The sequence below is a fragment of the Aquila chrysaetos genome, chromosome 9, assembly GCF_900496995.4.
Source record: "Aquila chrysaetos chrysaetos chromosome 9, bAquChr1.4, whole genome shotgun sequence".
Lineage (NCBI taxonomy): Eukaryota > Metazoa > Chordata > Aves > Accipitriformes > Accipitridae > Aquila > Aquila chrysaetos.
Genome location: NC_044012.1, coordinates 21,789,978 through 21,811,568, shown reverse-complemented (window position 1 = coordinate 21,811,568; position 21,591 = coordinate 21,789,978). Strand labels below are relative to the sequence as shown.

Genomic DNA, 21,591 nt, shown 5'->3' with positions numbered 1-21,591 from the left:
CAGCAGCTATACGATGTAAAACAGAAAAATATGATCTTCCCTATGACTGCAAAAAGTGAGATTTGACAGATTTCACAGTGTTTGCTTTTGGGAGTTATTGAACTCCAAACACAATGTAACCCTTTGATGAAAGCTGTTTTCCTTCCATTGTTTAATATTCTAGCCTTCTTGTATTAACTATTTTCTTGATCTCTCCTTATACTAAATAATAGTTTCCCACTAATGCTATTCTTACCACAACTCAGCTGGTGCTGAGAAGGGGAAGCAGAACCCTGGCAGGCCATGAAGAAAAAGCAATCGAGTACCCCTCAACTACATTACTAATTCCCAAACTTTTGGAGCCAGGCTGCTGTTGACATCCTCAATTTCCCAGATCTTTGTGTGTTCCTCTCAAATGAAAACTTTGTAAAGAACGGGGATCCACATAGTCCATCAAAATGTGAGGACTTGGGGAACCATTCAAACATGCACTGACATATTCCTCATCTAATAAGCAAGTCTGCACCACTGAAAACTAGACCTACAGAAAACAAACTGTCAACTCAAACTGGGGTTAGAGAGACAATTTGCTATTCATGAAACTGATTGTCTTTCAATAAAACCTACTTAGAAAGTCACAAAGCGGCCATTATCTAGAGCAAACTGAATTTTTTTTAAAAGGCAAGTTTACGGGTAGGCAAAATTATTCTGGTGGATATTCAAAGGGTGTTTTTCAGAGCATAGTTTAATGACTGAATTAAGTCAGCTGAAGCCTGTACTGCTGTGAAGAGCCTTGGTTGCAGTGCTTCCCCTTAAGTCTAGCTGAAAACTACCCCAACCAAAGGTAAAAAAAAAAAAATCAGCTCAGTCAGCTCCTGCATGGCTGAGTGCATAGCCTCAAGAGCTCTAGCATGAGCACAAGGAAAGAAATGATTAATCAAGTAATCTTTGAAGCTGGACTAAGGTGTGTTGATGCTTGAGACACAGAGGACTAGCTCCTAGTGCAACCTAAAAAGATGAAGTTCCTAACAGAGTCTCCTTGGAGTAATTAAACTTTGAGCCACAAAGAAAAAAAAAAAGCTGATTCATCATTTGATGTCTATGTACTTATCCTCTCTGCTAGCAAAACACAATCCAAAACCAGCCTTACACTAAATTCAGTGGAACCCCCACTACACCAACACTGCTACAATTCTCCAACACTTGATAAAGAGGGGACAAATCCAATCCACAACAGATTTCTGACAAAAGGTCAGGTAAGAGCTGACAGGTTGTTAGTTTATCATTTCTTTCCCCCAGCCCTTTGTCTGGTACCACTAAGGTAACTGTTTTTTTCCACAAGGAGATTGAATTAATTGCACCTAGTAATTTGGCATGTAAGACTACAGCTTCCCCAAACCCAAAACATTATTCACACACTAATTCACTATCACAGAGAAATGAAAAAAAGCTTAGTGCCACAATAGCAGCCATGCCTTTCTTCTGGCTTACCTCTGCAATAGTGGACTTGCAGACTTCTCTGGCCACGGATTCAAACTTTGGATCTGTAGTCAGGTTCAGCTTGTAGTTCCACAACAGCTATAGAGAGAGAATTTATAGAAAGGGGGTTTAAGAGCTTCCCATGAAGAATGACATATTTTGCTTCAGAAAAGAATGAAACATCATTTATTCCCGATCTGTATCATCATCCTTCTACAACGCAACAATCAATGCAAAGTCTCCTTGACAACTTTGTCCCTTCATTTCTGTAATAATTTTCTCATCCTGAACAAATTCAAACTGTTAAAAAATCTCTCCATAAGGTCATGAGCCGACTCATTAAAAGGAAATATGTCTAATGAAGACAATTTCATAACTGAAAGGATAAAACAACAAAAGCTGTAACTTGCTACCTGCTGCATATTTAGCAGTGTCTTTAGCCCACCACACCTTTCTGTGCCATGACTTGTCTGCAGGATGCAAACGATCTAACAAAAATGAAGTCCTCAATATGAGCAGGTTTCATGGTGAAAACCTAATAAAAGCCTAGCAAAAAAAGGAAGTAGGACAATGCAGCTGGGTCCCTTATTCACTTCCTTCTGTGAGGCGCTGCAACCAACTTTTTGGATGCAGATATATTTCAAACCTATAGAAGGTTCTCTCTCGTGCTAAGCACAATGATACATTAGAGGTTAGACTGCAAAACACCTCAGTAAGGGCGACTGTTCTTCTAGGAGCCAGAGATTAGCTCACATAGGAGCCTAGATGCATTTGGTCATTGTGTGCAAGAATCAGTCTTGGGCAAGTCACACTCTGCAGATAAATACACATCCCAGATGACCTCCTGAGGCACCATGAAGTAAAAACACAGGGTAAGATAGCAAAACCTCAGCAAATTAATAGCCAAGATGTTGCCTGAGAAAAGCTCTATTAGCTTATCTGCTTTTCTCTAAAGTTTGACCAAACTGTTTAAATTGTGACAAAACGCTAAGAATGCACAAAAACATGCTCCTAAACAAGGAAAGCAGTTTTACATCATCTCCAAGAGGGTGGAAGCACGCATACAGAACTAAAAATGGAATCAGCACAGCTGCACTGTCTTCCACACCTCATATCATGGAGTTATGAAAAGTTAAAAAAGGAGATGATGGGATCCTAGGGTATTTCAGAGGGAGGAAGAAGTTGTAAATATACAGGTTTAACAGACAAAAGTGAATAAACAGGGAACCTGTCCTTGCACAAAGTCCTGTAGACCTCTCCCAGCTAGGATCGGAAGGACAAGAATGAGGTCCAACACCATAAGAATACACCTCTGCATTTGTAATCTCAAACTTTGGAGAGTCTCAAAATGAGATGCTCTCCAAAGGAACCTTCCCACAGATGGAAGGAAGGTTAAACTTGCAACATAAAAATGCAGATCTTAGCACTAGGCAGTATTTTCCCAGAAGATTATCAGCAGTTGTACTACCAAAGACTCCAGAGAGAGGCAAAGAAAACATTTGGACATGAGACACCTCTCCATGGTCTAGCTTTTGATCACTCCTCTTCAATTTCTGCCTGGGAAAATGAGATTTTGTCCACACCTCCTATTCCTGAAAGGCTTCTATAATCCACAGCAGCCTGACATCTGCCTTGTGGCAGACACGCTGTCATTTAATCAAGCAGAGAAGAGGTCCAACTTTGATTTCTGGAATTCTCAAGTTGTTCTTCATTCAGGTAATTTCTGTTGGCATATTTAAGTATCAGGTAGATGTGTTTTAATTACTGAAGTTTTCTCTTTTTCATAAAAGGACTTAAACAGAAACATGACGTGCCCTTCATCTGATCCAACCCTGCACAACAGAGAATTACAGCTGCCATGAAGTCAGGCAGCACAGTGCTAAAGGTTAATTTATAAATGCAGTTAGAAATTACTAGTTGTACAGCGTGGCTGAGTTTCATTTCTGGAATATATCTTCCAATAATAAACCAAAATATGCTTCTCAAGCATCTGAAGCCAAGACCGTCATTGAGGCATGCACTTGTCTGTGTCTAGGGCTAACCAAACAATTAAGGAACTTGATATGGTGTATTCTAACAGAATGCAAATGAGAGAAACCAAAGGAAACCTAATACCAACCTTAGCTTTGATTTTTTTTTTTTTTTTAAAAAGTCTCAGGATTTGAAGAGTCAGCTTGACAGCCTGAAAACTGGCTAACAGTTTGCTCACTGTTAAACACAGTGCTGAGAGGGAATCTGTTCTAAAACCAGCCAAGTGGTTCGAACTGCCTCTAAATATCACATCCCCACAGCATTTTCCAAGCAAGTCTAAGAATTTAGCAGCTGTGAAAGTAATACAGAAGGCTTCAACAGCTGAAATTAAGAGTTTAAATTCAGTACTGCTCACATCTTTCCCAAAAGGAGCACATCATATTGCTCCCAGTAACTCACAGGAACCACCCCCCAACTATAAAATAGGAAAGACGTCTGCTATCCTCCTCTGACACAGCAGTGCAGTTTATAAAGCTTTTAAATATGTTCTACTCTGAAGTCTCCAGTAAGACCATAGTAGCTATACTGGGTTAAAGAAGTCACCTTGCGTTCTTCCTCCACAGGCCAGTACCAAAACCCAAATGTGTCCTGATCAATGTCTTTTGCAAACTACCAAACTATGCAAAATACCTAAGGCTGATAAGGGATATAAGGTGCAAATGCCATAGCTAGAGACTGAATAAAACAAAGCAGTACTTACATGATTGCAGTCTGAAGAGATTTCATTATCTGGCTGAAAGGAGAAAAAAGGAGCATCAGTTCACTACTGATGTGATGCATTTAACATACAGAAGAGCATAAACTTATAGAAACTAACATACTGTCAACTCGTTTTCATTTAAGAAACAATTTCACATAAGCAATAGGAAATTTTAAAAGCTGCATAATAGGAGTGATGATATCCAAGTACCAAAAAGATTGAAATAACAGGTACTTTAGACACAATGCTGTCGTAACTCTACAGAATATAAATGGCACAAGAGTAGCAGCATTTATGTAGACACTGCAAAAACATAATGAATGCACTTGTGTTTGGCCCAATTGCCCAAACTGAGAAGGCAAAAAAGCACCTGTGGGAAAACAAAGATGTGGTAATAGAGTTTTAAAGAAAAATAAGTTTCATGCATACAACTGAAGGAGAAAGGTAGGACTCGCTTCCCTCCCCCAGACTGAAGTGTTCATATTGCCCATTTAAGAAGCAACATCTTTTCTTTCAGCTGTACATAAAGGGTCCTGTCCAAAGTAGTCCTCAGATTCACACCTTCAACCGTGAGAAACTGGTAACATCCAATATTCATACATAATTTCAAAATGTTCGCTAAATTCTGTATTTAATGGTAATGAAGGTATTGCTATGTCCTCACGACAATCCAACTGACAAGTCCTAATACACAGCCTCCACCAGACACTAGTTAGTGTGTTTGAAACACCCACGTTCCACAGGGAGCCCCTTTGGAAAGAACTCGAGCTGCAAACCGTCCTGTCCTTCCAGCCTGAGTAGCTCTCACAACGGAGAACACCTTGAAAAAAGTTAATCATACAAATCCATATCTAATCTCCATAGCAGAACAGCACAAACACAGGACAAAATCACCTGCCCATCATATCCACAGAAAAATCAACCTTGACTCACAAAGTCTCTGTTTCCACTGTTATTTAAGATGCCAGACATGCTCCAAGAGCCACAGACACTCAAAACCACTCAAAGCTTAAACACATCATTGACACTAGCACATTAGACCTCAGATATTTGACATAAGAGAAGGAGCATTTCATCAGTTTTGGAAGCAAGCAGCCTACATCCCAAAGAATGTTTTTTTAGTGCAAGCGTTTGCCTCTGCACATGTTACGCCAACACTTCCACCACTGCCGCTCTGGAGAGCACGAACACAAGTTTATGGGAAAAAGAGAGCATAGGAAACATTTCCAAGTCCTTAATTACAGCCATTATTAACCAAAGCACTTCTATTTTGTATAGCAGGAAGTGGCAGAAATTACCTCTCCACTTAGAACATAAAAAACAAAACAGTACCTGAAGGATCACAGTAATTAATTGCAGTTTGGTCAGACTGCTGCCACCTAAAACCGTTTCTCCCGAAATAATAATAATAAATTTGAAAATTAGGATATCAACTTTTTTTAAAAGGCTAGTAGTTGCCTGTTCATTATCCTCAGACTGCAGAACTGATCCTCACAACTGAAAACTAAGATGACATCCAAATTACACTATTTTAAAGCAGCCTCTAAGACCAACACTATTATGACTTACAATGTGGTTCTTACTTAATTTTCTGCATCAATCCTAATCATTCAGCAACAGACAGAGGTTTTAGACTAAGCTAACTGCAAAAGCTGAGAGGCAAAATGCCTTCCACTGAAGTTGCTGCCTCAGTCTTTTAGTCAAGGATAGTTTCTTTATAAAAATATATAGGCTAGCACTGTAATTCTCCTCTAGAGGACAGGACTTACTAACACACATGCAAGCAGAAGAATTTGTAAGGGCCAGAGAGCACTCTCCCAAAACCCTTCTTGGTTGCTTCAGTTATTTTTGCAACCTCCAATGTAGTAACCTTTGCTTCACATCCACCAAAGATTAAAGCTCAGTTTTTCTGGAAATATGAGCCCAAGAAGATAACAGGCTGGTTCTCACTGACTTGGGAAGCTTAAACAAGATTTTCTTGAAATACACAACGTTAAAATACCACACATTGAAATACCAGCCTTCCCTGTGCTCTGCAAACCTCAGCTCTGAGAAATCAAGCCTTATTCTTCTGAAAAGAGTAATGGAAGTTAAATGGGACCTTAACTAAGCTTTAGTACTGCATACATTCACAGTTCAGTACTTAAATATGCAAAAGCATAAGATCTAGCCAATAATCCTTTAAATGCGGAACAAGATGACCACTTGCTAGCTAAAAGCTGTGATCCTTCTTCCCTCTTTCCATTGCAAGTGTAGGAGAGGTGGGTTCAGTGGCAATGCTGACCTTCTCCCAATTTAAGTGAAGCAAAAGGAGAAAAGTAATCCTTTTTATCTTGTGTCTGATAAACTGAAGGGCTGAGTTTGACAAAGAGAAAGAAAAATCTCTGCAGCACAACCCACACCATTTCTGCCTTTCTAAGGAGACAGTCTGTGGCCCTCTATCCACTACATCTACCCAAGAAACCTTACAAACAAGCAGTTTCAGAACAATATGCTTGTGTAGTAAGAGTCATGAAAAAAAGGTAAGTTTCAAATTACCACTAAGAAAAGTTAAGGAGCAAGAAAAGCTGCATTGTGTCATTCCCACGTGGTGAGCTTGGGGAACATGGATGCTCAGAAACCGACGGGGCAGGAGGAAGGAGGAGAGCAGCCCAGACCGGCACTGCGCACTAGTTGAGGCATTTTAGGAGAGGAAGCTGATGGCAGGGAGGACGTTCCACCGATTAGTGAGGGAGAAGGACTCCTCTTACATCTCCTAATTGAAGGATTAAAAACAGACTTCACAGAAAGTACATGTGCCTCTGGGCTTACAGAAGCTTTTGCTGTTTAGCAGCATCAGTGGGAATATATTGCCTCCCTTTGCAGTTCTCTAAAAAGCTCTCCAAACTCCTTCGCACACTAACACTCACATTCCAGAGTATGAACACCACTTCCTACCTCTCAGGAAAAGCAGAGTTTAGAACAAGTACCAGCTATAAGAAAACCTGAACAGAAAAAAAAGCATTTCCTTCCATTCAGCCACATACAACAGACACAAATCATACTGCATTAGTATTGTGAACTTTGTTACAGAGAAATTCAAAGGTTTGTATGAAGTCATATCACCACCAGACTATGAGGTCATCAACACTGCTGTGTTTAAAAGTGCCTTTTCTCATCCACAAGATCTCAACTCACTGAAAGAAGCCACGACAGCCATCCCTTTCTAAATCCCTCTGCTTCAGCAGCAGTATATAACTAGGTCAAAACTGTACCGCAAACGAGCAACCCACCACCACTACCCAGGCTCAAGGAGGCACAAGGCACTGGGTGTTTTAGCTTCAGAAAGGGACCATCATCATGCTGGTTCCCAGCAATGCTTATCTAGCCATAGCTGTATCATGAACCAGTGTCATGCATCACCATCTAGTGAAGAGCACACCGCCTGGGGTGCAATTACTGTCACCCCCACAGCTTAAGTCAGAGCCCCTTTCGGCTGTGTATACAAAAGAGACTTGATTTGGTCTTATTTCATCACATCCTAAAAAAATAATTCACACCATTGGATTCTGAAAAGCAAGGTAAGAATCCTAATCAATAACTGTGGATGAAACTCAAGGTCTTGGGAGAAGTCTCTGCAGGGACTATTGTCATCACCAGCAGCTGCTTGACCTTCCTTTCCTTTGCTCCCTTGCAAATGTCACACAAACAGAAGAGTGTGAAGTCAACTACACAAGTGCCTTTATTCCCAGATTTTAAATCCTCCTCAGAGAAGAACAGGGGATGACAGCAGATATTTCCACTATTCTTTTACGGCAAGAGTAGCAGTGCACTTGCTGAAAAGGAAGGACCGGGCATATCTCAAATACTAACTATGGATAATCTTCAGCCATTGAAGACAACAGACTTTGGACCTGCTCAAGCAAAAACCACCAAGAACCAGCATGGAGTAAACCAGCAAAATAAAATGGCAATTGGCTTGTGGATGGGAGGAACCCAGTAGATGTTCTCCCCCTAAATTCAGGAACAGATTGCAAAAAGACCATATGGTCAATTAGGAAAGGATGTTAATTAAAGCAGCTGCCTTCCCATGAAAGAGAGGGTAGGCAGAAGTCCAGCCAGACTGCAGGTGTTCCCCAGTTCATTGCACTGTCACATGTACAATATAATACAGAGCACAGTGCATATGGACATGCAGTACAGGCAGCTCATGGTTCCCAGCCACAGTGCTGAAGTTTTCCACTCTGGCCTAAACAAATACATTTCACACTAATATCTGTAGAGAAGTAGTAGAGCAGGCCTGCTGTCCCAGAAGCTTCTAACAAGGAGGCTATCAACCTGATAAAGGGAAAATTTACTTCTTAGCTGTGTCCTTCCCACAGATAACAGCAATCCCTTTGCACCAAACATACCCAGCCGGGACAGCAAACTTGCAATAAAGCGATTGAATCTGCACGTAACAAGCTAGCTAGACCTATAACACCAGAAAACAGCACAGGCTAGATGCAAGGTAGAGATCAAGGAGAGATCTGGGGGAGCCACCCTCCTGCAAACCTGATCCCTTCCCGAGGCAACCACTAGAAGTGATTCTGCAGAAGAATCTGTGGAAACAAGAACAGATACAATAGACTAGGCAAGAATCAGCACAGCTTTTATAAAATAAGAAAAACCACACATCACACAACCACCCATGCTTCAAACCTACTGAAACATCCTGGAGTTCTGTGCCAACAAGCATATGGCTACAGTAAACCGTTTTCACACATCCTGCAATCCTGAAAGAATCATGTGTGATAAAAAAGTTAAAACCAGTGATAATTTAAGTTCAAAACAGATGAGAAGACTTCCTAATGTAATTACACGTTTAGTGAGCAATAAAAGTTAAACTTGTTAAGCTGAGCTTGAAATATTCTCTAATGCCAGTGAACTGTTAGTACTAAAAACACCCAGTGTTGTCATGTCAGCAAAAAAACTCTACACTTAATCATTCATGCTTTGAAAAAAGCCTGTTTGAAGCATGGTACTGGCATATATCATGCACCAAAGTTATCAAGCTCCTAGCTTCCCTATACTTTGCTTAATTCACATAAATTATTTTTTCCCTGCTTAAAAACAGAGCACCAAAGTCTGCAATGCTGCAAATCATTTGACCAAATAATTATTTCCACATAGGTTAGGCACTCCTAGTTTATGCAAAATTAATAATACAAGTTATACACAAACACCTAACAACCACGTCCAAACCACCTCCAAAACATACACAGAACTTTGCATATGAAAGTCAAATTATCAGGACCAGCCGCAATTTCTTTAGCCACCCTACACACAAAGCACAAGTAGCAAATCACCCCAAATAACAAATTCTGCAACTGTGTTTTTCACTGTTTTAACTGAATTCTAGATTCCACAAACTTTTCCACCTGTGCTGACATTTTATATCCTCTATGGGTATGACACCATTAAGACAAGTATGCTCATTCAGAAAAGATATCACAAAGCAAGATCATAAAACACCAGCACAACATGTTGTGCGTCCTTCTGGCCCAGCAGCCAGCACAAAAGGAGCCAAGAATGAAGCGGGCCTTGTCCACTCACACTCTGAGGATCCAATGTTCAGTATCTGCTTCAAACACCAAGATAGTTCAGCAAGTCTTACCCTTTCCTATGTAGCTTTGATAAGAAGTCAGTAGAATTTTAGTTATTGTCATGTTTTGCTTCTTTCACATTTGCTTGACACAAAACAAAGTCTTTAGCAGGCTGCATGCCTTTCCTCCACAGCAGAGATTCCTCCCTGTCCAAACACCATAGCAGTAAAATGACAGAAAACACTCAAGTTTTAATTCTGATGCATCAAAAGCAACCACAGAGCATGGTGCAATTAAAGGAAACACAGATTCCATTCACCTAAGCAGCCAAATACCTTTGCTGGTTATTTCTTACCAGCAGATCACTTACTCCTAGCTGGCTGTTCCTGTGCAAAGCTGCAAGCTGGGTGCTTGGAGGCTGCACAGCTGCTCCGTGCTGAAAGTGCCACAGTCTGTGTGAAACAGCCCACTTGCACAAGCTATTCTTGTCCCTGCTGCTTCAGTCTCCCTGCATGGGGGACTCTCAAGACCCTAAGCCCTCTTAGCAGGGACCTTTCTCATTTCAATGCTGATCCACACATCAGAGCATGTTCTAACACTGGGCACAATCAAAGCAAATTTGTCCCAGATGTATGTTTGTTCTTCCCTTAGACCCTTCTCTTCCTCCTCCTGGAGGCTTTCCAGCCAGTCCTGATGTGTTGTGGAGCAAGACAGACCCTGAAATTATGTGTTTGCCACAGAAGTTTGGCAGTGCTGCTACCAGATATAATGTTTCCCATAACACTCCTCCACAACAGAGCTCTGCTACTAAGCACAGCATCGACACCAAGCTGCAGATCCAGCCAGGAGGTTTCAGGAAAAAAAAAAAAAAAAAAAAAAAAAGGAAAAGAAAAAGAAAAAATTTGCTCCTGGAAAGCTCTCTCACAACACTGGCAACAAACTTAAAAGACCAAAAGGCATGCAAGGATGCTGGTAGTGTCACAAGAGAGGAGGAAAGGAGGACTGTTAGAAAAAGCCAGGTGAAACCACAGCAGACTGCTTAACCGACCTGATATCCCACCGACCGAGGTGGCAGGGAGGCTGCCATCTTCCTCGCCGCTGCCACTAGGTCCAGCTCATGGCAGAGTCGAAAACTCAGCAAATCAACAGCAAAAGCTGATTACTGGTTTAGAGTTTTCTGCCAGACTAGTACCAATGAGCCTATGGACAAGTCCCAGCAGCACCAGTCAGATGACTGGGAAAGCACAGTGACATCTCCACCTGCAGCATCAGCCAGCCCATACATCTATTTAAGCTACACTGAGACAACCTAACTCTCAAACTACCTTCCTGGACACCTTAACCCCAACCAGAAACATCCCAGAACAACTGAAGAGTATTCCAGTAGAGAGGCAAAATTGAGAGCATGGGTTTCAGCAGTACTGCACAGCATCTGCTGGAGAATGCAGAGAAATGAGTGAAGAAAGGAAAGGAGGCCCCAACAAATAATTCCAGCACAACAGCTAATGAAAAAGCTTTTATCAAATACATTCATCATCTCTTAATAAGTCAAATTTCATCACTTATTCTCAACACAGAGACTTCACATCTTTTGACTGCACGTACTCTGTAGTACCCCAGGTTGAGCTTAACTTCACAAAAAGCTTCCAAAAAGCCATGAAGAGTTCACAAGCAAGATTCAGTTTTACACAAAATAAAAGGTTGCTGTGCATGGTGTGGTAGAGCCCCTGTCTCCCAAGAGGAGCATGTTGTCCTTACCATGCTCTGCTCCTCAGAGGATAATGTTTTGGATGCTCATGGCCTGTAACTAGAGAAATCCTTTCTAAATTAGCTTTTTACAGAAGCTAAGAAGAAGTTCATACCAAAAGCTCTGCATCCCAAGGCACACAAGCAGCACAGCACTCAAGTGCAGGTTTCAGAGCAAACACTGCTTACTCATGTCCCCACTCCCACAACTTAATGAAGTGTTACACTGCAAAGCAAAGCAATCAAGCTCTGACATTCCCCACTTGCAGGCAGCTTCATTACATTACCATTGCTCATGTACTGGATAGTATCTCTAATCATTAGCAGGCTCCCCCACCAAGGGCTCTTGCTCCATTCAGCATAAACAGAGAACAATGCTCTCAACACTCAACCAGCCAATATTCATATTTGTCTTTGTTATTCAACATGTGGGCTCATGACTCCAATTTTCCACACTGAAAGCCATACAGTGCTCCCAAAGATCCTTCCCCGGGAGCATTTTCCTCCTGCTCTTTCAACAAGGCACACATGTCTCATCAATCAGGGTGCCTATCCTCACCAAGGCGCAATAAGCATCTCGTGCCCGTCGTTCAGGGGCACAAGCAGCACTGCTTTAATCCTGATGATTTACATTCACACATTCCGCCTCTGAAACGAAATAAGACGAGCATCCAAACAGGTGGGAAGCAGACTCAGCTATTTTTAACTCCTGCCAGCTATTCTATTTAGAGGCAATAAAAATCAAATACCTCAAAGAAGCTGCTTCAGCCTTAACCACAAACCACAAGAATAATAATTTTATTTAAGTCTTCCCTCCTTCCTTCAAGACAGTGGCAAGAGCCCTACTCTTCCCCCAACCTGCCCCAATTTTTTAAGGATAGAAACAAAATAGACCTGGAGTTACCTCTATTACAGCTGTCAGTATTTCAGATCAAAGCAATGGAGACACAATTACATTTAACATTAGTACTTCCAAAAAGTGCTGGATGTTACACATGGATAAACAGGCCTATAAAAGTTCTTGCACAACACCCAGCACTAGCCCCTTGCTGTTACAAGAAAAGGACTATTTTAGCTTTCCACGTGGGTTACATCCTCCTCAATTCCCACACGATATTCAGCATCTCTTTTGTTACATCGCAATGCCAAAAGGGGGGAAGGATATACCAAGGGACCCCACATGCCAACTCTGCAGTGCTACTACTCTGCACGAGATTTCCTGAAAGCACGAAGTCTCCTGGACCTTGGCTGTCAGTCCAACTGCCTTCCTGAGAGATGAAGTGCAGTGGGGAAGTCTCCCTCAAAAGCAAGAGCAGCCTTAGCACAGGCAGTGTTCAGCCACTTCTAACAGCTGGATTTGAAATAAAACACTGGAGTTTTCTTCAGAAGATCCACGGGGCCCCAACACATCACTCACTTCTTCCCCACAGTAAGACACAGGTGAAGAATGAGAGCCCTGAGCCAGGCAACTCCCTGCTGTTAAAATAAACCATTTCAGTTCTTCTCACGCTTCAGCATTAACCACAATCACCGACTTTATCATCCCCTGTACATGTCAATTTTATCACAGTACTATTCAAAACATGAAAAAAAAACCCCTACGACAAATGCTCAGCGACCATGCCCAGCCACCACCCTCTCCTTGGCTGCGTCCATCCTCTCTTTCTTCATTACAACACTCACAAGCTCACTGAAAAAGGTATAGGTACTGCATAGCTGCCGGGAAAACCTGATGGCGACCTGAGGCTCCCAGATGCTAGGGTGACAGCAATTAAAACACTGTTAGGACACTTTCCAACGTAAGTTCATTATATCAAATGTAACATGGGAGCTGCGAAGAGCCATGCTACACACAAGCTCTTGACTTGACACCACTTAAAAGGGCCAGAAGCCTGGATTTTAAAATACTTTAAGAGATCAGCCTATGTCAGAAAAAAGCTGGACTTGCTATGTTATTCATTCTCCAATTCTCCCAAAGAAACTTCTGTGTCGAAAACTTTCTGGTTATTCAAAATAGCACATTGCATTACACTAGAGAGGCAAAAGTCACAGAGAGGCTATTATAAATTCACTTAAGGAACAGCACTGCCTTTGTACACAGTGGGAATATGTACAAATAAGCACAAAGTGTTAATGCATATTAAGGTCTACAGCACAGCCCACAACGGCAGCTTGCAAGCAGCATCACTCTGCGACAGAGAATTAGGACACTGCCTCAGCAGGCCAGAGGACTTCTCCGGCCCTGTATGAGTTTCCCCCATGAGATCTGTTTTGCTGTATTCTCACCATCACCCGCTGAACTCAGCAGGAAAAGTCTGTAGGCTATTTTTAGGGAGTCCTACCAGCAGCACCGCACCCTGCTTCCATTTCGACTCCCTCCCATATGGGAAGCACTGCCCACAAGATGCATGTCCAAAATAATCCCTGCTCCCTATGCTACCCTGCGCTTCAGAAGGCAGTATTAACCTGTGCTTCCCAAAAAACAAGTAACAACAATCTACCACCAATTTTATGTCCTTTATAAAAAACAATTAGAAGGCAGTCAACAATAAGTTTAACAAATTTTTAAGGTGGCCGGGTAGGGCATCCATCCTGTTACACTCACAACTAAACAGCTCTAGTTATCTGTTTTGCAGTTCTCCTCAGAAACATGAATTATGGTTAAATGCCATCTAGGTTGGCCAGAAAAACACTGGTCAGGATAAGCCAACGGAAGCCTTAGTCACAAAGAGGTACCCATCACCAGCCTCTCTGACCAAGAAACTGAAGAAATTCAAGACAGCGCAAGGAGCCAGAAGTCGAGTCCTCTCTCCTCACACACTAGAACAGAAACAACCACCAAGTCCATCTGATGCATGGTACTGTCAAGCAACAAGACTGGGCAAGATGCACCAAATTCAAAATTCACATGGATGCTAATGAAATCACATCAGAGGACTGCTGTGTGACAGCAGACCTGTGGCAAGTGCTTCTGCTCTTGAAACCATTGATACACAGCTCAGGAACCTGCTAACACACTGCCACAGCAAACCTTTCCTTTCCTCCTCTGGGAACTCATCACTGACTTCTGACCCACAAGCCTTCTCCCCACATGTGGGCAGAAAATAGGTTTTCAATTACAACTGCATTCACTTCAATACCTTGAAGCTGAGGCAGTGAATAGGAACTGAAAAGAGTAATTTTTTCTAATCATTAAAATGAAAAAAAAAAAAAATCACTTATTCTTAAGTCTCAAAGGTCGTAATGACCTGGGAAGCTAGACTGATGTATTAACAATTTTTCCATGTAAAACAACTGTTCTGATCCAGTATTTGAGTACTTCATTTCTACATTGTGCTGGTTTTGGCTGTGATAATTTTCTTCACAGTAGCTACTATGGGGCTATGTTTTGGATGTGTGCTGAAAACAGTGTTGATAATGCAGAGATGTTTTCCTTACTGCTGAGCAGTGCTTACACAGAGTCCAGGCCTTTTCTGCTTCTCACCCCACCCCACCAGCAAGGGGGCTGGGGGTGCACAAGAAGTTGGTAGGGTACACAGCGGGGACAGCTGACCCCAACTGACCAAAGGGATATTCCAGACCATATGACGTCATGCTCAGTATATAAAGCTGGGGAAAGAAGAAGGAAGGGGGGGACGTTTGGAGTTATGGCATTTGTGTTCCCAAGTAACCGTTACACATGATGGAGCCGTGCTTTCATGGAGATGGCTGAACACCTGCCTGCCCATGGGAAGTGGTGAATGAATTCCTTGTTTGGCTTTCCTTACATGCACGGCTTTTGCTTTACCTATTAAATTGTCTTTATCTCAGCCCATAAGTTTTCTTTTACCTTTCTGATTCCCTCCCCCATCCCACCAGGGGGGGAGTGAGCAAGCAGCTGTGTGGGGCTTCGTTGCCGGCTGGGTCTAAACCACAACATACTTTAACAACACTCATCTTCTGCATTTTAATTAAGTTTCCATTTCTATCCAAAAGCAGCTTGATGCGTGGAAAAGTAATTCAGTAGATAATGTCTTGCCATTTTTAAACATTATTAAAAAAAGATAGAAACATTAAGATGCAAGCATTTAAATAATTACAGATCATATCAATTTAGTCAGGAAACATACCAAGCTTAGCAATAAAAGCTAAAATTAGCTGCAAAATAATATCACCAGACTAGAAAGATCTAGAAAAATTACTAGAGTGTTCAAGCAAGACTGAAATTATTCAAATCTAAGCTTCTTGCTTATTTAAATCAATCTGCCTAGGAGCCACACAAATTATTGTGGTAAATTGATTTCCCTAGCGTCTGGTTCTCCTTTTGTAAGGGCCACGACAAGAAAAAGGAAAAGACCAAGAAGACAAGATGAAATCAGCTGATTCACAACATTGTTAGGGATTCTGCATTCAGACAGATTATACATCACAACGTTAAACCGAGTTATAAATGTCTCAGCAAGTAAAGGCAGCCGGGCACAGTGACTTACACCAGAGCTGCTAGGTGCAGCACTCACTCAGACCTCTGCAGCAGCAGCAAAATCCAAAATGCCATTTTTCTTCTTGGAGACTCATGCAATGCAGCATGGCTAACGCACTTCATTTTACTTTACTACCTCATCTCTGCTATACTTCAGCAACGCACACCTAGATTTTACATGCGCAAGTGCAGGAAACATTTTCAGCAAACCTACAACCTTTACTTATGTGAAAAATATACTAGTGCTTCATTCCTCCTTGACCAAAAGGTAGAGCATGCCATTCAAAAGAAGTCTTATTGAAAAACATGACATAGTTGATTAAATAAATGCTTAGAGCATTTACCTGAAGAATTGAGCTGGTATAAATGGCAGCTTGTTTTTAAGCTCAACAGAGAAGCAAAATAAAAAAATAAATCAAAAAAACCCTAAAGCAGCATCACACAGCAGTTTCCAAGACTTACCCTTTGCGACAAGCTAACTGTGCGGTCTTCAGCAAGAAAAGCCATTTGAGCTTTTCTTCAGGACCAAGTTTTTGTGCGCACCAAATGAAAGTGATTGCTGTCTGTTCATTTCTCACAGGGGAGCTGCATTTCATATGAAAAGAGTTATCCAGAAACATTTACTATACACATCTGCACCAATAAGGAAATGAGTCATCAACCCACTAGCAGGCCTGATTCATAGCACACAGCGCACTTGGGCTATTTAGGAATCTGCGTACAGAATACAGGGGAAATGCAGATGCAAGCCACATGTCATTTTAAGGGACTAGATATAAAACACAAACTAATTTAAAAGCATTTTCTTCCTCCTTTGCTTGGGCATAATTTCTTCAAAAGCACAGGACCAGCATGGTATTGTACACAGCCGCAGAACTTTTCACCTGGATGAATCATAATGTTTTCTTTATATAACTGGAAGAAAAGCTAGCTCTGTTTATTTTAACCCTGGATAAAATCGCTTGGATTTTGTTCAACAGAAAAATCAACATGAATAAGTCTTTACAGTCACTGCTAAGGCAAGGTTTCCATGGGATTAGTAACAAACTACCAAATAGAAATTCTGCTTGCCTTCAGAACATGCAAACAAAAGCCCTGTTACAGGACCAAACCAAGAACCTTCCTTCAGTTCACCACACTGATTAAAACAAAGAAAACTGTACATACATCTTATTTAAGCTCTGCGCTTCTTCACGAGGTTAGATACGGGTTTAAATTAACCTTGTTTCTGGGAGAAGCCTGGGGCACTTTGCTGCAGCACGCTTCTCCATAGGTACTGCTCTTCTCTGCCATAGAAGCTTGGCTTTTAAGGCATTTTGTATTTTTGAGAGCTCCTTTCCAAAAAGCACTAGGGTTTTTCAGCTTGAACTGCTCAGCTCAATAGCTATATAGAGCCATTAAGCCAAGCATTTTGCTTGAAAATTCTGACCGTAATGGTAATTCGGAGGATTTAAAACGATAACAGTTTCCCTTAAGCCAAACGAAGAAATTATAGCTGACTAGTTTTGCACAGATAAGCAACATAAAAAAAAAAAAAAAAAAAGACATGTTTGATGCTGGATTTTAAAAGTGAGCTTGAAGAGCTTTCTGGAAAGCAATGTTAGTAAAAAGATGTCTTACTGGTAGGCAGGAGAGCCAGACACCTGCCCGCAAATCCTTCCAATTACTGTTTCCATAACTCCTACTTAAAAAGCTATGAATAAAGACAAGCTGCAATTAAAAAGACTGAGCACACCTACAGCTTCTCTGCTAATAACGACTGAGAGAAAATAACGGGGGAGGGAGGGAGGGGGGAGAAAAGCAAGAAGCTAGTCACTGCCACACTACACTGCTGCTGCAGACAGCTCAGTACAAACACACAGCACACGGCTCTGCACAGTACCACCACCACTATCACTGCTGAACAATTTTCACCTGTCAAAATACAGAAATTTAATCAACAATTCAACTCCTCTAGAAACAGCTGGTTATTCTTCCTCCTGATTATTTCTGACAAACAGCAAAATCAATTACAAGGCTCAGGAATACAGACCTAAAATAAAAGCCAGCCACCTGCACCAGTCAGGGCAGGCTGGAAGGGCTGCAGGCAAGTACACAGGCAGCACTACACCTTCTTCTTGCTATAACTTGAATTTTTGATTATACCTAAAAGAGAACTTCAGAGTTTAAGTATTTAGTAGGCAACAATTGCCACTTGATAGAAAATACTTTATTCTAGTCTCTGGTCAATGGTGGTGGTCTGTATATAGTTGTGCACTACTAACCTATTCAAAGCTACCCACTAAAGCAAAGTTTCCTAGCATCTAAAGCCCAGTTGTGGCTGAAGAAATAAACATGAAGTTACAAACCTCTGGTCTCTGCAGGCATGGAAATACACAACAGACAATACCTAGTTTTCATTATTACCTCCAGCATGCTGACAGCAAAGCCCAGACAGCCCTCACTACAGAACATGGTAACACAGGGAGATTGTTTTGTCCTGACCCCTAAGCAGAATAAACATGTTTTCCCCAGCAAATAACACTTGAGAATAGGACTTTAAGAGTCTGATCTGTTCTTATCCAAGTGGCACAGGTACACTATGTGATGTGCACATTCACAAAAAGGCAGCAACACATTTCTGGGGACATTCAGGGGAAAAGCTGATAGCAGTACCCTCAGGTAAGCTATTTTCCACCCAGTGTTTAAATCCCTTGCATGCAGATTTCTATCTGAATGGTAAGAAAAAACCATTGGGGTAGTGCAACTTTTGCAACAACAAGGTGACATCTGAATGCTTTAAGCATAGGTCAACAGTGCAACCAAAAGCACCTATTTTGGTCTCCCATGATGTCTTTGACTAGCCTTGAAGAGTTCTTGCTCAGGGTGAGAATTAACTCTGCTGGGTGAAAAAAAACTTGTCAATCTCCATACAAAAGGAAAAGAAAACTTAAAAATTTACCCACCAGGTTACCAAATAATTTATCTGTGCATTTTAGGATTACCACACAATACAGAGTAGAGGCCAGAGATATGTTTGTCCCACGACAATTTTTAAGGAAAGATAAATCTCAGAATTCAAGAGGTATTAGATGCATCAAACAGATCTCCAGAAACAAGTCAGATATTTCCAAGTAACACTAAGAAGTAGGAGCATCCTTGGTAGGTGTACATAAAAAGAATACCTGGCACAGTAGTAAATGATACTGCCTCTTATGAGACACATACTACTGTGTTTTGTTCTGGTTTTTTTTTTTTTAAGTTAAAATTAAATCTTAGCAAAACATATACTGAAAGTGAGCATTCAAAGCTCAAGTGCTATCATTTGGGTAAGAGCTGAATGTGACATGACAAGAGTTTGAGGCATCTAAAAACAAGAGCAGATGGAGAAGGAACTCAAGAGCAAAGTCTTCTCCAGCGACTATTCAGCATTCACATGCAATCCTTAGGGGTTTTCCAGCCCCCCAATAAATGGAAAGTTATCGTACACCATTTTCTATAAACTACATTTGAACTCAGATGGCGCAATAAGAAAGAGACATGACTTACACAGCCAGCGCAAGATCACAGAATCATAGAATCATAGGTAGTTTGGGTTGGAAGGGACCTTTAAAGGTCATTTAAAGAGTATCTTTTTTTCTTTGTGTGCATTGTTATCAGCTGCATTTTGAAAACGTGTAGCTCATGATGAGTGCCAAGCTTGGCACCAACACCAGTGGTTCACTGCTCTTTGCCCAGACAATCTAGAGGGCAGAGCAATGTATTACCTCCATCCTCACTGCCCTCAAACAAGAAGCAAGGACAGAAAAGCCTTAGAGCAAATTAAGAACTGCCATGTTCAGACAATTTTTATTTAATCACAGGCCAGGCATTCCAAAGGTAACATTTTCAGGCTTCCTGAAGCCCACAAAATTGAATTTAGTAAATTCAGGTTTCCATTTCTAACTATAACATAGCATCTACCAGATTAACAAGGATATTTCTATAATGGATAATCTAGCAAATTACCAAACTAGCCTTAACACCAAGGTCAAGAAGAGAAAATACTGTGCAATAACTTTAATTTTCATCTATTTCTGCACAAGAAACTTCTATTTCAGCTCGTCCTTTTTCCAAGACAAACCCTAAAACTATTAACTCCAAAATAAAACACTCGTGAAATATTACACATAACTAAGGTGGCGTAACTGCACTGCAAAGAATCCCCACTTAGATAAGCCTATCATCTTCACACCTCTCAAGCTGCTAAAGCACTGACATTTCACTGTCACCTGCATTTAGCAGAGAGCAACAGAAGGATCACTACCACGATGCACAGAGGGGCGATAAAATTGTCCATCTAACCCTTCTCAGTGATAAAGAGCTTTGTATTGTGTCTGTATTACAAAGCAAAAGTTTTGTGGTACTTTTTAGATGTACTTAAGCGAAGTCTATCAGAACTCAGGAAGCAGATGAATAGTTGGTGAATTACAACATGCATCAGTTGACTGGGGGGGAGAATCCAAAAAACCCCAAACCACCCTCCTTGCTTCTCCTTAAGAACTTCTGCAAGGAGCTTTCTGCTAGTTTTCTGCTTTCCACTGAGCTGAAGCCACTCACAACAGCCTCCAGGGTCAGTGCTGCTGCAGGGGAGGATGGCACAGAATAAGTGCAAGATTAACTTAGGTCAACCTGAGCTATCATGGACCTGCTCCCTCAAAAGCAATCCCCAGGCCCAGCTCAACCTGAGAACAGGTCAGAAGCTAGCAAAAATCTCTATATTCTCTTCTCTACAGGACCAGTGAGATTATCAATCTGAAGTCCTGCAAGCAGCTCGTACCATAAAAAACCAAAGAAGGGCACAAACCTGCAAGGAAGTTACACTTACAGGCTGACAGAACAGCTTGGCTGACCTCTCAGAAGGGTGATTTTTATAAATAAAAAAATTCCCACTGTGCCAGAGTGGCTGCCAATTCTTCAGGCAAATTGGATGACAAATGAGAGTGAATTATAGATTAATATCAGGAAATCTCAAGACTTATTCTGAAGTCTTCCCCACACTGCACACACCTTCCTATGCTAGATGCACTATGTTTCTCTAAAAAAAAAAAAAAAAAAAGCAGCACAGGCCAAAAAAACTTATTTGTTCCTTATCAGTTATATTTGTGATTACATTTGAGAGCCCAAGACTTGCAAACCTAGCATTCTGCAGGCAATCACCAAGTTGTTAGAGACATGCAACAACCTCAAGGGAGCCCCTAGACCAAACACAACTCAAACTGCTGCGAGAAAGGCTGTTTTGCTCTAAGCTCCCAGGCTTGTTACCACAAGTGCTAGCACTGTAGTTTCCCACAGATTCGTATGTTTGCAAGTAATTTAAGACATATAAGGCTTCTGCCCATTTGAACTTGCAAAGCTGTTTCTCAGAGTACAAGCGATGCTACCCCATTTCAGCAATGACAGTCCTACAGCCTCAAGTAACCAATTGTTACTGCACAAGATGACAACGGTCTTCAGAAAACTGAGTTATTCCACTTGTTCTTGGAATGCAAAACCACAAAGAAAACGTATTATTAAAGCATATATTCTTCTCTCACGCTTCCCAGTGAACTGTCCTTGACTGATCCCAGCCTCCCTGTTCCTAAAGGAGAGCCAAACGGGGATAACCTGCTGAA

At 41.4% G+C, this 21,591-nt stretch overlaps 1 protein-coding gene across 1 annotated transcript in view; it reads right to left on the bottom strand.

Moving 5' to 3' along the window:
* GLG1 (golgi glycoprotein 1) overlaps positions 1–21,591 on the bottom strand; it is an 89,837-nt gene that overhangs the window by 44,765 nt on the left and 23,481 nt on the right. Inside the window, exons 2-3 of the mRNA XM_030025052.2 lie at positions 4,190–4,222; positions 1,471–1,557 (exon numbers count right to left, since the gene is read on the bottom strand). Of these exons, the coding sequence (XP_029880912.1) occupies positions 1,471–1,557; positions 4,190–4,222 (120 nt within the window). The remainder of the gene's footprint in view (positions 1–1,470; positions 1,558–4,189; positions 4,223–21,591) is intronic.